The 14,963-nt window shown below is 35.2% G+C and overlaps 1 protein-coding gene across 4 annotated transcripts in view; it reads left to right on the top strand.

Moving 5' to 3' along the window:
• Positions 1-298: 298 nt before the first annotated feature.
• The window catches only part of LOC129731958 (cGMP-dependent 3',5'-cyclic phosphodiesterase-like), a 120,777-nt gene continuing 106,112 nt past the window's right edge, over positions 299-14,963 (top strand). Inside the window, exons 1-2 of one of the 4 annotated variants that reach the window (XM_055692369.1) lie at positions 299-417; positions 1,615-2,193. In XM_055692369.1, coding sequence (XP_055548344.1) covers positions 1,813-2,193 — 381 coding nt within the window. In that variant the 5' untranslated portion in view covers positions 299-417; positions 1,615-1,812. The other 3 variants (XM_055692366.1, XM_055692367.1, XM_055692368.1) reach the window with 3 other exon arrangements.

The following is a 14,963-nucleotide window of genomic DNA, read 5'->3' as shown; positions in this document are numbered from 1 at the left end:
AAAGTGAAGGAAGGAAATATTTTTGCTTTTGTTTTCACACATAAATTGACAATTGCATATGAAAATTCGCGTAGGTGCGAACAGCCTTGAAAATCTCTTTTACTTGTGTCAGGGCCAATTGTTAAAATAACCATGAGTATGCAGTCCCACCAACTATTTTATTTTTCTCTGTGTGTAAGAGAAAGAGTGAGAGAGGAAATCTTGTAGTCTCTCTCACTGGGAAGCGTCATCTTCTCTCGCTACGATAAGCACTTTTATTTATCTCGCTCCGATAATAGCCAGCGGTGGTGAGTAGAGCAGTGCACTGAACATGTGTACGCTGTGTGCATTTACATACAGCAAGCAAAGCTGAATATTCACGCTTACGAGACGGCGGCCTGTGCCGACGGCGGTTCCGCGAGTCACGAATGATAAAAAGTGAGTGCCGTGAATCAAAACAAACCATTCAGTCGAGAGATCGCTTTCCGTTCGGTTGTTGCGCGAATTTCGGAGTCGCTTTGCTCGTCTGACGTTCAGGCTTCTATTTAAACGCGGATACGGATGTGTCTTATACTTTTTGCCGTTGATTGAGCAAATTTTCGGTCGGCTTGAGTTTCGCGTGTGTGTTGCTCTTATCAACGGATCATCAGTGCAGGCAGCGGCGGGGCTGGGCTATAAAATATCGGTTGGTTGTGCGGACACGAGAAAGTGTTTTTATGCAATATTCTGAAACTTTTTTTTTGTTCGTTCAACGTCTGGTCGTTTCAGTCTGCAGTGAAATAGTGTTATGACGCAAGAGAATGACGAATCCTGCTGCATGTTAGCCCATGGTGGCAACAAAATGTTGAAATCGATGGATGACCGCTAAAAATTGAAAACAATGTAAAACATCGTTAATGTAAAATATTGGAGCATTAAATGTGAAATTGTTTTTTTTTTTTTTGCTGGACGTCTGCTTTTATGTTATGTTGTGTCGAATTGGAACTGCTATTGAATACATCTGACTTTTTTTTGAATAATTTAATTAACAGTGTTTTCGAAATTAAAATTTTTGGTATTTTCTGTAAAATGACTGAGATATTTGTAGCTTATAAAAAGATTGAATATTTGCAAACATCAGATTATTTAATCAGATTTTTTGAAATTTTTAAACATCTTGCTATAGTGTAGAACAAATAATTTTTCTATATGTACGTCTAATTGCCCTCACGCGCGCATTAAAATGTCTGTTGACAGCCGTTATAGCCTATTCAATTTGGATGAGAAAATGTATTTATTTACATGAGTGTGTTAAGGGTGATAATATAACCAGAAGTGTGTTTTTTCACATTCGTTTCTCGAGTTATTTTTTGTTTTCGTTACGAGGTTCATTCGGAACCTGCTAACGTCCATCAAAAAATATTTCAAACAAATGCGAAGGGTAACATTACTTTTGGATTTTATTCGTTTTCGTGTGTACAACTGTTGACATCGGCAGCATCAGACAGAGCACAATACGTCGTTGGTTTTCTTCTTCTCTTCACGATTTTACGAAGCGCAAAATCGCACGACCCGGCACATGAGGCGGGTGTTTTCCGGCGTCTTTCCTCTTGTTTGCTACACCACTCAAACCTTTTTTTGATCTCTCATTACCAGTGTGATTAATTTGTACTGCTCGAGCGAAGAGGCTGTTTAATTTCGGTTAAGTGAAGTGAGATAAATATAATAAAAACGACGCAGTGCATCGAAAGTGCTTCGGCGGGCAATTCGGCTGAGGAGAAACCAAACCAGTTTCGGTATAACCATCGTTCCTACGTGGGTCAATCTCGCAGCCACAACCACAGCCCCCATAGAATGTCCCAGGTGGACAGAATGCTACCGACCAGTGATAACATTAACGATTCAGGTGACGTAAAACCGCGCAAAGATAGTGGCAGTGATAAGAGCACTAATTCGCCAGTGGTCAGTTCGCCGTTTTCAAGCTCAATTTCTGGGGTGACCTCGGTATCAATGGATCAGGAGCAGCAGCAGGACAAAACCGGTTTGCTGCCATATCACGCACAGCAACAACTGGAACAATCAGATCCAGACGGCAGGGGCGGCGGTCACAGTGCTGATGACACACCGCTAGCCGCCGCTTACGAGCCATGTGATCCGTTAATTATCCTGAATCTGTTTCAATCACTGTCATCTACGACCAACTCGCTGGAGCTGCAAATAAAGATTAATTTACATGTGAGTGTTTTTTTCTTGCCTTGCATAGACAGTTTATTTTCAGTTTTTGGTTCAGGGGAAACAAACAGACATTTTGCACTAAACGCTAACCGTTGGACGGAATCTTAAGTAATTCCATATGATATAAAGATTTTTCGGAAAATAACAGGAGGGTTGTGTGCAAAGCCACGACCGCAAGGTTGAAGTAGAATACTTTTACAAGGAAGATAACCCGGCTGCTTGCGTGTCAGTCATTTTTTCTAGTAAATAAACATTGACTAATCAGATCAATCGAATTTTGCGCTTCAACAAGGATTGACCATTTTCAATAATATAGTAAGTTGCTTGTCATGAATGGAGCTTGACAATTTTTAAATACTGAGATGAAATTTTTAAGGATGTCATGCTCATGACTGAACGAAAAGATAATTCAGTACGTTTTGAGACACGGAGATGAAGTAAAATTTATAACTTTTACAAATTTAAAAATGTGAATTAACTCATTAGAAAATATCTCTTTTTTATTTTATCCTGAAAAGGACAATTTGTTGCTCATTTTAGTATCGGATAAGATGCCGATCACATCTTTGCGCTATCAATGACAGGGCGAAAAAAGTATTCCTTGTGATAAAGTAAACAATGAAATGCTGATATAACACTCAAAACTAGACGGCTCACGTGTTGTCAAAATGAGTCAACTTTTCATTGAATGCATTTACTAGTGCCCACTGTCGCACAGAGACTGCATTTCACTAAAGTGCCTCTGCATCAGCCGCTGTCGATGCTGGGATCGCTGCAACTAGTTCGCTATCCATAGCCATGCCACAGTTGTGGCCGCTATACACTGCCATTGGTATCCACTGTCCCTGCATCAGCTGGAGCCAGCTACTATCGTTGCTGGAATCCGCTGCAACTAGTGCGCTATCCATTGCTATCGCCACAGCTGTGGCCGCTTTCCGCCATCGCTGGTATCCACTGCACTGCTAGTGCTGCTGCTAAGGGAGGACGACTGCTGTTGTCGCTGTCTAGAACTATTATGAGCGGCTTCGGCTAAAACAGGCTCTTATATAGGCCAAATAGCATGTTTTCAATTGCAAGGTATATGATTCTGTCGACCGTGCTTGGGAATCGATCATATAACGACCAATCATAGGTCGAATTTTTCGTTTTGACAAGGCTTGACTATTTTCAATAGTACAATAGTGTGAATAATAAAATTACAATTATCTTCTTTTGGGAAGAATCTTAGAAGATTTTACAATCTATTGCTGCAAGAACGAAAGAAATCCATCGAATACTAACCGATTTATTAGCATTTAAAATTGGACATATTTTTCACTTTTTTCGGTTTTAGATTTTCATTTCACATCCCTATGTAGCCGAACTTCCTGAGAGAAGCATTCTACTTCAAAAAATTTCGATTAAATGACCGACTAAAAAATACTAATTCATAACATTTACGTTGTGAAATTAGAGTTAGGGGATAAATTTACTGTAAAATATCGTTAGCCATATCACCAGACGATGACGAAAAATTTTCACAACAGTGTTCATTCTAATAGGTAGTAGACTGGGGCACGTCTATATAGGAAAAAGTGATACATAACAATTGTGTAAATTTTCAGATCGATCAGCAGAATTATATTTTTTCTATTTTCATACGATTTTATATAAAAAAAATTACTTTTTCAAAACTTGTTCTTCAGAGATGTATAGTTGACTTTTTAAAACATATCGATACATGATATTTATAGAATTTTTTCCCTGAAAAAGAATCTTCTTAACTTTATGAATAATTTCATATTATTTCAATTGAGAAATTCGCCTGAGGTACACAGTATTTTTTACTCTAAATTTTCTTGCTTGCAGAATATTCGTATATTTGTGAGGGAAACTGTATTACATATGCTATGAAAAAGGCTTCCAGTGCTTCCAGTAGGAGCCGAAATACGTAGCCAATCACTGTACAAAAAAAATGACCAGGAAATTTAAAAAAAAATCCTTAACAAAATGTTTACTTACCCGAAAAAACACCCTATGCAAAATTTCAGCTCAATTTTTTTTTTGATGCCAGATGGCTTAAAAATACATGCAATGTCGAGATCTGGTGTCTTCTGATTTTTTTTTTGACGTGGGACTACGTCTTTGTTTACTATACTGGGATGCATTCTGTAAAAGTGGAAATGAAACTGGAAAATGTTGCATCAGATTTCAAACGTTAATAACGGCATAACCACATGATCGATAACAATAACCAATATGTTGTTGGATAGAAATAACCTAAATTAATCCACCTAGCGGTCAGACCCAGCCTTTCTCATTCAAACTTATATGTTAGAATAGATTTACACGATTTAAGAGAAAAAATACTCCTTGAAAATTTCTGCTGGTTTCAGCACAACTATATCATTATTAAATACTATACTATTATTAAATTAAAATTAAAAATCTAACATTCATACATATATGAGCATACATTAAAACATATATATGCAAATATAATGAAATAAATATGTTTCGAATACATCACGCAAAAATCCAGATGACTACTTCTGGTTACCGGAGTACATCCTGAAATGGCTAAATTTGGTCTAATCCGGGTATTTCGATGGCGAAGATGCCGACTTCATCCATTATGAGTATTGCGGAAGCGGTACACCCAAAGGCCAGAAATCAACTTAGGACGCCATTTTAAACAACATTATCCCGGGCTCGAAAGCCGGGAGTAAACTCCATATTTCACTTTGAAACCCGATTTTGCAGCTTTCGGTTTCTGGAAAACATCCACACACGTACACACCCACACACAAACATATACACCAATACATGCACACGTGCAGGAAATGCTCGTTTCGTCGAACTGAGTCGAGTAGTATATGGCATTCGACCATTTGGATCACTTTTCTACCTTTTAATTACCCAGTGATCGTTAGGAGAAAGTCAATATGTTTACTTTCGTTATGTGATTTCACATTTTTATGAACAACGGACAAAGTTACAATCCGAATACAATGAAATTCAATAGCAACTTATGGGGCAACTAGACCTTTCATTTGACACCAATTTTGTGAAAATCGGTTCAGCCATCTCTGAGAAAAATGAGTTTAAACAACCTCAGGATAACTTTTCTTTACATAACTTTTGAACCATATGTTCAATCATAACGAAATTTAAAAGTTAAGGATTCTGGAGACATCCCGATCATTTGAAACCAGTTTTATTGAAATCGGTTATGTGGTTTCTGAGATATTGATGTTTCGTGATTTTTACATTTTGATACATAACCTCTAAACTAAAAATCCGATTACAATGAAATTCAATAGCAACCTATGGCACAACTAGACCTTTCATTTGCAATTAATTTTATGAAAATCGGTCCAGCCATCTCTGAGAAAAGTGAGTGAGAAAAAAAAGTTGCACATACACACACACACACACCCACACACACATACATACATACAGAAAATGCTCAGTTCGTCGAATAGGGTCGAGTGGTATATGACATTCGGCCATTGGTACCACTTTTATACCTTTGGTTTTTCCAGTGATTGCTATACCTTTCTACGAGAAAGGCAAAATGTGTAACAATTTTGTAATATGATAGTTATCACTCTAATTTCATTGTTAAGCGGTAAAATTGATAAAAAGTTTCAATGACAAATTTACGCGAACAATGAACCAACGACCAGACGACGTGAATAGACACCATCCGTTCCATGTGATATTCTCTGTATCAATATCGAAATAAAAATTGACAGAGTCTCCCCGTCCCAATAGGTAAATTTATTTCTGCTTCCATGAGCTTAGACTAATATGATGTCTCGAAGGTAAAAGTTTTCCGAAAGGTTTGAAATAATCCCCATCCTTGAACAATTTCTAAACCTGCTTTCAAAACCTAATAAAAACTGATGTCTTGAAAGAAAATATTCCGGTAAATGCAACAGTACCAGTGGAGTAAAGAGCCGCAGGTCTCTAATCGTTTATGGTTGCAGCGATACTCTTCTATTCGTACATTTCAGCGGTACACTTCTATTCGTACTGCAGCGGTACTATTTGTATTGCAGTGGTACACTTTCGTTCGTACATTTCTATTCGTGTGCAATCGAGGAAAAACTGCAATGCTGCTGCTGATGGTGATTGAAAGTATATCTCATAAATATGATTACCATAAATTACTCAACAAGAATTGTAAATTTTTGCAACGGATATTTATTTAATTTAATTTTGGATATTCACTGAATAATCGTGACCGGATAGTATCGAAAGAGTAAATTCCCAAATATACACATTCATAGAAGAGTGAGAGCCTGCGAATGATTGTGAATTTTTGGTGTGTTTACTAAGATCCATTCAGAATCTCGTTTTAAATTTCGAAATTGTTAGATGATATATTATTATTCTAAGCTTTACCATAATAAACGTATATTAGCTGTCTTCGTAATACAGCGAATGTAGTTGTAGGCAACTAAAAAATAATTGTCAAGCAAAAAACAAAAATGGCATTGTTGATTGCTACGATTTTTTGCTGGAACTTGTTAATAATTTTGTTTAACATATCTTCTTATGTTTTCCAGTTAATGAACTTTTGTAAGGGCTTCCATATTATTTTGAAAGTAGGATCCATATTATAGATTTGATTTGATCAGAGTCAAATAAGACAAAACCATTCATTATGATAACGTAAGTATTATTGGATTTGGTTCTTGAGGATATAGAGTTAATTCTGACTGACGCATTACGAGAAATTCTTGTTGCTTCTTCAACAAGCACGATATGCTTGTGCCTTGTCAAATACATGTTGTTTGCCCAAAAAAAAACTTCAGGCATAATATCGCCAAATATAAACGATATTTTTCGAGTGTTGTTGAATATATTTCAAAAATTGATTTCCAGGGGAGGCAGAAAATAAAAATACGTACAGTCGCTGAGCAAACACATTGATTCTGTCTGCAGACTGTATATTTTATAACAAAAAATCCCCTAATCACAGTGTTTAGTCCCACGTCACCATTTCATACAACCCTAGGGCTGTATACCTTGTAGTATTTGAATAAATTTTTTAAATTGCGAAAAAATGTAAAATTTGTAACACCTTTCGCGTGAAAAAGCTGTATTACCTTCACTATATCAGCATGTTTGTATACCTGATACAACTCGTGATTCATGCGTCTGCACCATTCCATCTTCCAGTCTTTGTCAATTCTTGTCAAGCATCACTCAGAAAGTAAGTCAGACTTTTGTAGTTTTTAGCTTAATGGCCGAACAGACGTTCATCTTCTTTTCAAAAGATGTGTAAAAACTTGCAACCGTCATTTACCACTGAGTGGTAATGCTCCCGCTATGTGGCGCTTTTGTCACTTACAAACCAAGTACTGATATCGATAAAATATCGATACAGCAATATTTTTGCAGTGCAACTGGGGCACCACAAGACAGATGTCGTTAGTGTATTAACGTATTTTGATTCAATTTTTTTCACACGATTTTCAAATTTCTTTATGTGAACTCGAATGTTTGTTCTCTGTGTGGTGGCTGAGAAAGTTGATTCAATATTACGTGGCAGCTTGACGAAGGGACAGTTTTTTCTACGTAACATTCTTGCGGCTAGCATCAGGTGGATCCGGTTTTTTGTTTCATTTTTGAATCTTTTTGTTCCTGAGTCCTGACCAAAATGGGCAGAGAATATACAAAACATGTTTTAGCATCATTTAACATGGAAAATGTAATTGCATTTCTCAACTCTTCGTTTTCTCGGGAATTTCGAATTTTTCACTATAGCATTGTTTCTATTCACCCCGTAAATTGGCGAACCGGGAGTTTTCCATGGAACATAAGTAAAAGGTTGATAAATACCTTAGGGCAGCGGTTCTCAACCTGGGGTGCCTTCAAGCCTTCAGGGGGTACGCGAGAGAAAAACCAGTAATGGCGAACAAAGCAAATATTCTTTGTAATACTTCATTTGCTGCTCAAACTTGCTCTTAAAATGTGAATGTAGCAATAAAACAAATCATAGTTTAATTTAAAACCTCAAATAGACACAACATTCCTCTCTTCCTCTCTGCGAGAGCATTCCAAGCCAGGGTGTGAAATTTATTAGGAAAATATTGCCAAGGGGTATGCGGCCAAAAAAAGGTTGAGAACCGTTGCCTTAGGGCAATCCTCAAATTTACTATAAAAACTTTAAATGCTTTACTACCGATCCAGTACAGCACACGAACAAGCTCAAAGTGGAACAAAACGGCTGCCAAGGCAATGTTTTTTGGAACCCGGAAACGCTCTGAGCTCGAGCCGCCATTTTGTAATTTTTTTTTGATAAATTGACAGTAGTGCTTCTAACCCATGGATGAGTTTGGAGGATTTGTTTTGTGTTTAAACTGACAGTAGTGCTTCTGAATTACCTACTTTGTTAATTTGAACCAAATTAAGATCATTTTCGTTTTTGGTTTCAACTGTCTTTTAAATGTAATTTCCATTTTTGTTAAAAAAAGATTCAAACGGCTTCAGGAAATTTTATAATTCCTTTCATTTTTCTTTTTTTTTTACCTTTGATGCATTTTTAGAATTTTGCTATATTCCTTAACGTGTTTTTAGACACTTATAGTTATACATATTCAAGATTATTTTCTTTTTGACTTTTTCTAGATTTAGGGGTTTTTTCAGCATAAACTTTTGTGAACTCTCTTTCTGAGTACCTTGAACATACGTTTCGGGCTTTTTCTGAAGCTCAATTATTTCGGATTTTTCTTTTTTCCTGAGAACTTGTAGAACCACAATTAAAGTAATATTTTTTTCACTTTCTAAACCGGGTTCAGTCTTTTTGCTTCCCGGAGCGTTTTCATGCGTCTTTTTTTCTAAATTTGGTGTATTTGATATTTTTAAATCTTTTCCAACTTGATGAAAACATCTTGCCAGCTTCTACAGAAGCTTTCAGCCATATTCAATAACTATTGAATCTTTTTAGTTTGTGATCTTCTATTTGATTTAATTAGAAAATAATTTTTATTCTGGCCTTTTTATGGGTTTAGATGTATTGTGCTAAGTTTCGGCTATTTTCTGCTAGGCGCTCCAGCTTTGTTTTGCTAGAGGTCATTTTAGAGTACATTTTGGAGTGTATTGTATTGTTTTTCTCGCGTTTCGAAGTGTTTTCAATCATTCTGAGCATAAGTTGTGATTATATTGCTTTTGAAACGTTTGAAATTATCTTCAGTCTCTTCCAACTTTGGAACCGTTTACAGCAAAAATTAGAATCACTTTCTTCCCTTCCTTTTTTGATATTATGGTGCGTTTCTCAGGCATTTTAGGCTGATTTGTGTTTTCAAGTTGAATTTGTCTTAGAAAAATTTGTTGTTATTTGTCTTAGAAAAAAAATGTCCACGTGGACCAAAATGTGAGAGGAGGGGGGTTTTTCAATGTCAACGGTTGTCCACGAGAAGAACGGGTGTCTAACATGACGATTTTTCAGTCCACGCGGAATGTAGACGACCCCTAATGTTGTCACAAAAAACTTTATCGAAAAAAAACGAAAAACTTTTCTTGTTTTGAAAATAACTCGGTCTGTAAGAAGCTAACTTTTTGTGTCTTCTACAAACTTATGTGCTTCGATGATATACGAATATATGCTGGTTATTTTTACATCTAAATGCTACATTTTTTTAAATATTTTTAAAAATCGAATTATAAGAACTAGCCCAATACAAACTGTTGTATCTCTAAAACAAGAAGAGTTAGTTTGTGATAATATTATCCACACTTTTGCTGAAGATGCCATTTCTTGCACATGATTGAAATTTTAGATTTTCCGGCGCCACTAGTGGCAGAGTTCTGAATTAAAACCTGTTGTCATTCATTGATACTAAATTTCTCTTGAAGATAGTATATCAATAAAATCTAATACTTGGAGAGTAAATGAAAAAAAAGTTCACGATTTTGAGCTCTCGTAGCACTGTTCCATGGAGCTGTCACACACGAAACAATATAATCCGTATCGTGTTGCAGCATGGAAAGACAAGTGATTTCTTCTTTTCAAGTCGCATAGAAGCAGATGCAGCACTCTCAGCCACGCACCAATTTACTACGCTCTGCGTGTTGCGTATTGCGCCTATGCGACTAGGGGACAACAAATTTCTGTCCATGCAGAGTAGTCATGAGAATAGAATTTGAAATGCTGTTTACATCAGCAATATTTTGAATGAAGTGTGTTTTTTAAGCGAATTTAACATTTTCAACAGAACATGCTGAGTTTTAGATTGGTTTCGGTTTGGTTATATATACACACTGTTTATGCGTTATTGAATTGTATTGAACTTCACACTATTGCGTATCTATCGCGGTTTTTAACCACAGATGCAGATTGATAAAAACACCTATGATATAATTTAATCGTATTAGTTTACTCGATGATGATGCCATCGAACCTCGTATCTCTCACATGCTAAGTGAGCGCTCTACCATCTGAGCCAGATCCCCGACGTTGGAAATGTTCTTCTACTGCCGTACCTAAAGTTGCTAGTAAAATATGAACGACATGCAAACGAACAGTCAAAGAAAAAAAAACAATTAGAAAAGTAGCGGCTAACCTATCATGAGCTCGCCTTCTGGTCTCAATGTTTGTTTAGCACTTTGTTTGTAAGTTGCTCCACCTATTTCAAGGTTCGGTTTCTTCTCAGTTTCGCAAGACGCAAAGCGACTTTATTCTGTAAGTAAAACGAATGTCTGAATATTAGTGTTTGATATGATATTTGTTTGAGTCAAGCTTCTGAAAAATACTATCGTTCCGTGACATCAATTTTCAAACTAACTCTCATTTTATTGCACCCATACGTTCGGTACACAGACCGACAGCCACTGATGACAGCGCACACATGCGATGTCAAAAGGGGTACAAGGCTTGACAATTTTCAATAGAAAAACAATTCGAAGAATCAAATTAAAATTTTCTACATTTGGGCAGATGCGTAGTTAGTTTTCCAAACTAATTTCGTTCCTTGCTCTGTTCTTAGGTTTTCATTTCGCACCTCTATTTGGTTACTTATGTCCTGTTGAAAGGTTACGCGAGATTTCTATTCAAAGGGTTTTTTTTTTCGTGCGACATCTAATAGTTTGGGTTCCCGGGTGTTATAATAAACTGGAAATCGAGAATTGAAAGCTATAAATTTTGTATTACCCGAAATATTTTGTTTGTCGTGAATTTCGGGTAATTCTATTGGAGTCATTTTTTTAAGCGCGTTGATATTGGCATGAGACAGGCAGGCTTGACGCAGGACTAAGGATGTTACAACATTGTTTTGACCATGAACTATGCAGATTTTGACAACACAGAATTCCAACTTATTTTTAGCATGATGCATTCAGTTCGCGTAATATGGAAACAACACGTAACTTGAATATTTCCTTTCACTAGTAATTACCATTTTGATCATTTGGGTGAAAGTATTCTAAACTGTCGACATACGATATTGTCATACTTACTGCCAGGATGTCAAAAACTTATTTAACGGTAGTTTATACAGAGGCAATTTACTTTTGGCGGTAATTCCGTCTTTCGTGCCAATAGTGCCGAAACCACCTGATAAAACTGGTTATGGAGGTCGTTAAACCTCCTCGGAACAACAAATAGCAAACACAATTGTTCGGATAAATCTAAAAAGATTTACTCGAAAAAGAAAACTGGGACGAAAACCTGCGGAAACTCTAGAAAACTGTAATTTCCACCAAGTAATGAGGAAAATAAGTTGTAATAACTTTTATATAATGAAAACCTGGTACGATGTAGCTATCTTATGACAGCTTGGTAATGACATGCTGTACAGTTGTATGAAAGGTAATAAACAGTGATGTCACATAATATTTATACAGCGTGGTGAAGAACGAACCTTTTATACCTGTATTATTACTGTGGAGCACTTTCCAAGCTACACAAGACACTCCCGACACTCTCAAATATGTTATTATTCTGTTACTTGAACAATTTCGTCATCAGTATTCTGTAGGTATTTATTTATTTTTTGTTCTTGTTTTGCTGTCACTATTACGCTTTTGAGCAAGATCGCGCCAAATCGCCTATGGTCGAATATCGACCATTTTTGATTTGAATGAAACTTTGCACACGTATTTGGCTTAGCAAACTGAGCATTTTTCACAGATGAAAAGATTTTTTACACCCATGAGTTACATTCTAAAAGGACGTATGCCTTTTGGCATAGGTTTTATTCGAAGCATTGTAGCCCAGAAACCGTTTGTTGTATAGAAAAACTGTCTGAGAATGAGTTGTAGGGAATTGAAAATGCACCATAAAAAAAATATACACTGTACAAAAAAAATATTTTTGACAAAAAAAAAATTAAAAATAAACATTAAATTTCAATTTAAAAAAAGAGTTGAATTTTTTTTTAATTTTTTTTTAAAAAGCTTGACGTTAATACGCAACTTTTAAAAAAAAAGTCCAGGATGGAGAAATGAAAAATATTTTTTTGATGGTAGATTAATTTTTTTATAAAAATTCTAATTTAAACATTTTTCAAAATATTTGTATTCTGATGATTTTAAAAGATGCAGAAAGTCATTTTGAATCAAAAAGCTCTTGGTAGTAAACATTCCAAAGGCATCGGTTTTCGAGTTAATTTGAATTTAAGCTCAATAAATTATTAATATTTCGGAAAATACACGTTTTTCTTAATTTGTCCATGGTTCTCCAGCAAAAACCATACGTTCATTGAAATGCTTGATCAAAAATATACAATTCATTCTCTGACAACAAAACGATTGGATAAATAACTCAAGTGCTAAACCTTAGCCTACCTACACGTTCCCCCTTGCCGAATGTTTTATAAAAAAAATGTTTGTCGTGCAACACTACCTACTTGTTTACTAATAATAACTGTTTGTAAAGTACGCAACCAATAACTACTGGGTTACCTATAATATCTGTTTTCGTTTAAAAATACGATTGCACTACTCCAGATGTGTTAGTAACAGTTTGCATTTTGTGAAGATGAATAAAGTGAAAATGGAATACACCAAGCCCAAATTCTGTAAACCCTTTCCTGATCATCGGTGCTCATCAAGCTTACGCAAATTAAACGAAAACGTTATCGCAAAATTAAAAATATCGAACAGTCAAGCTCATTTTAATACGTCTTTATCAATTTGTGATTCGTGTAGTTATTGGAATGATAGTCAAGCCACTATTCATCCCTTCGTTGTTTACTATTCAGAATCTGGAACACTTACTGAATCAGAATCTCATGATACTGTTGCGGTTCAGGTGTTCATCGCCAAATTAATGAGTTTTTTGAAAACAACAATAGAGTTGAAAAAAGCGATATTAATGTCTGATGGAGCTGCCTCACAATATAAAAATAGAAAAAACTTTGCAACAAAATAAAACGTCGATGCAGAGTGGCATTTTTTTGCGACTTCTCATGGTAAAGGCCCATGCGATGCAATTGGTGGCATATTAAAACGAATGGCAGGAAATGCAAGTTTAGCTAAAGAACCTGAACATCCCATTACAAGCGCAAAAGAATTGTATGATTGGTCTAATCAGAAAAGTAATAAAAATTCATCAAAAATGTCATTTAGTTGGGTATCATATGAAGAATATGAACAAGAAGTAACAGAATGGAGCAATATTTTCAAAAAATCTCTAATAATAGCTGCCACACAAATTATTACTCTTTTGTTCCGATTTCAGAAAATAAGATACAAACGAAGATGTTTCCAAAAGATGACCAATCATTTACTTATGATGTATATAAAATATAAAGTGAAACTAGTTCTGTAAAGTATCTATGTCATAAAAAATATGTTCTCAAGATAATAAAACTCGAAAATAAATATTTGATTCTTATATATATTTATATCACTTAGAACATTTAACTCTTTTCTTGAGAACCGTTCGCCCAATCGTTTTGTTGTCAAAGAATGAACTGTATATTTTTGATCAAGCATTCCAATGAACGTATGGTTTTTGCTGGAGAACCATGGACAATTTAAGAAAAACGTGTATTTTCCTAAATAATTATAATTTTTCGAGCTTAAATTGAAAATAACTCGAAAACCAATGCCTTTAGAATGTTTACTACCAAGAGCTTTTTGATTTAAAATGACTCTCTGCATCTTTAAAAATCATCAGAATACAAATATTTTGAAAAATGTTTGAATTAGAATTTTTATAAAAAAATTAATCTACCAAAAAAAATATTTTTCATTTCTCCATCCTGGACTTTTTTTTTAAAAGTTGCGTATTAACGTCAAGCTTCTTTAAAAAAAAAAAATAAAAAAAAAATTCAACTCTTTTTTTTTTAATTGAAATTTAATGTTTAAATTTTAATTTTTTTTGGTCAAAAAAATTTTTTTTTGTACAGTGTATATTTTTTTATGGTGCCTTCTTAATTCCCTACAACTCATTCTCAGACAGTTTTTCTATACAACCAACGGTTTCTGGGCTACAATGCTTCGAATAAAACCTATGCCAAAAGGCATACGCCCTTTTAGAATGTAACTCATGGGTGTAAAAAATCTCTCCACCTGTGAAAAATGCTCAGTTTGCTAAGCCAAATACGTGTGCAAAGTTTCATTTAAATCAAAAATGGTCGATTAAATTTTCGCGTATTTCCAGGCGATTTGAAATGATTCTGCTCTTTTATGTTGAATCACCATCGATAAACAAAGTCCAACAAGTACAAGTATCAACCTGAATGGACCTTATAGTTTATTTTCTTTTGATCTGAAGGGTTGTCTATTGGGAGTGACACTTTTTGTTGGAGAAGATAGTTCACATGAAACTTCTT

Source organism: Wyeomyia smithii, chromosome 3, assembly GCF_029784165.1.
Source record: "Wyeomyia smithii strain HCP4-BCI-WySm-NY-G18 chromosome 3, ASM2978416v1, whole genome shotgun sequence".
Classification (NCBI taxonomy): Eukaryota; Metazoa; Arthropoda; class Insecta; order Diptera; family Culicidae; genus Wyeomyia; species Wyeomyia smithii.
The sequence above is the reverse complement of the archived record's forward strand: the minus strand, read 5'-3'. Positions and strand labels throughout refer to the sequence as shown.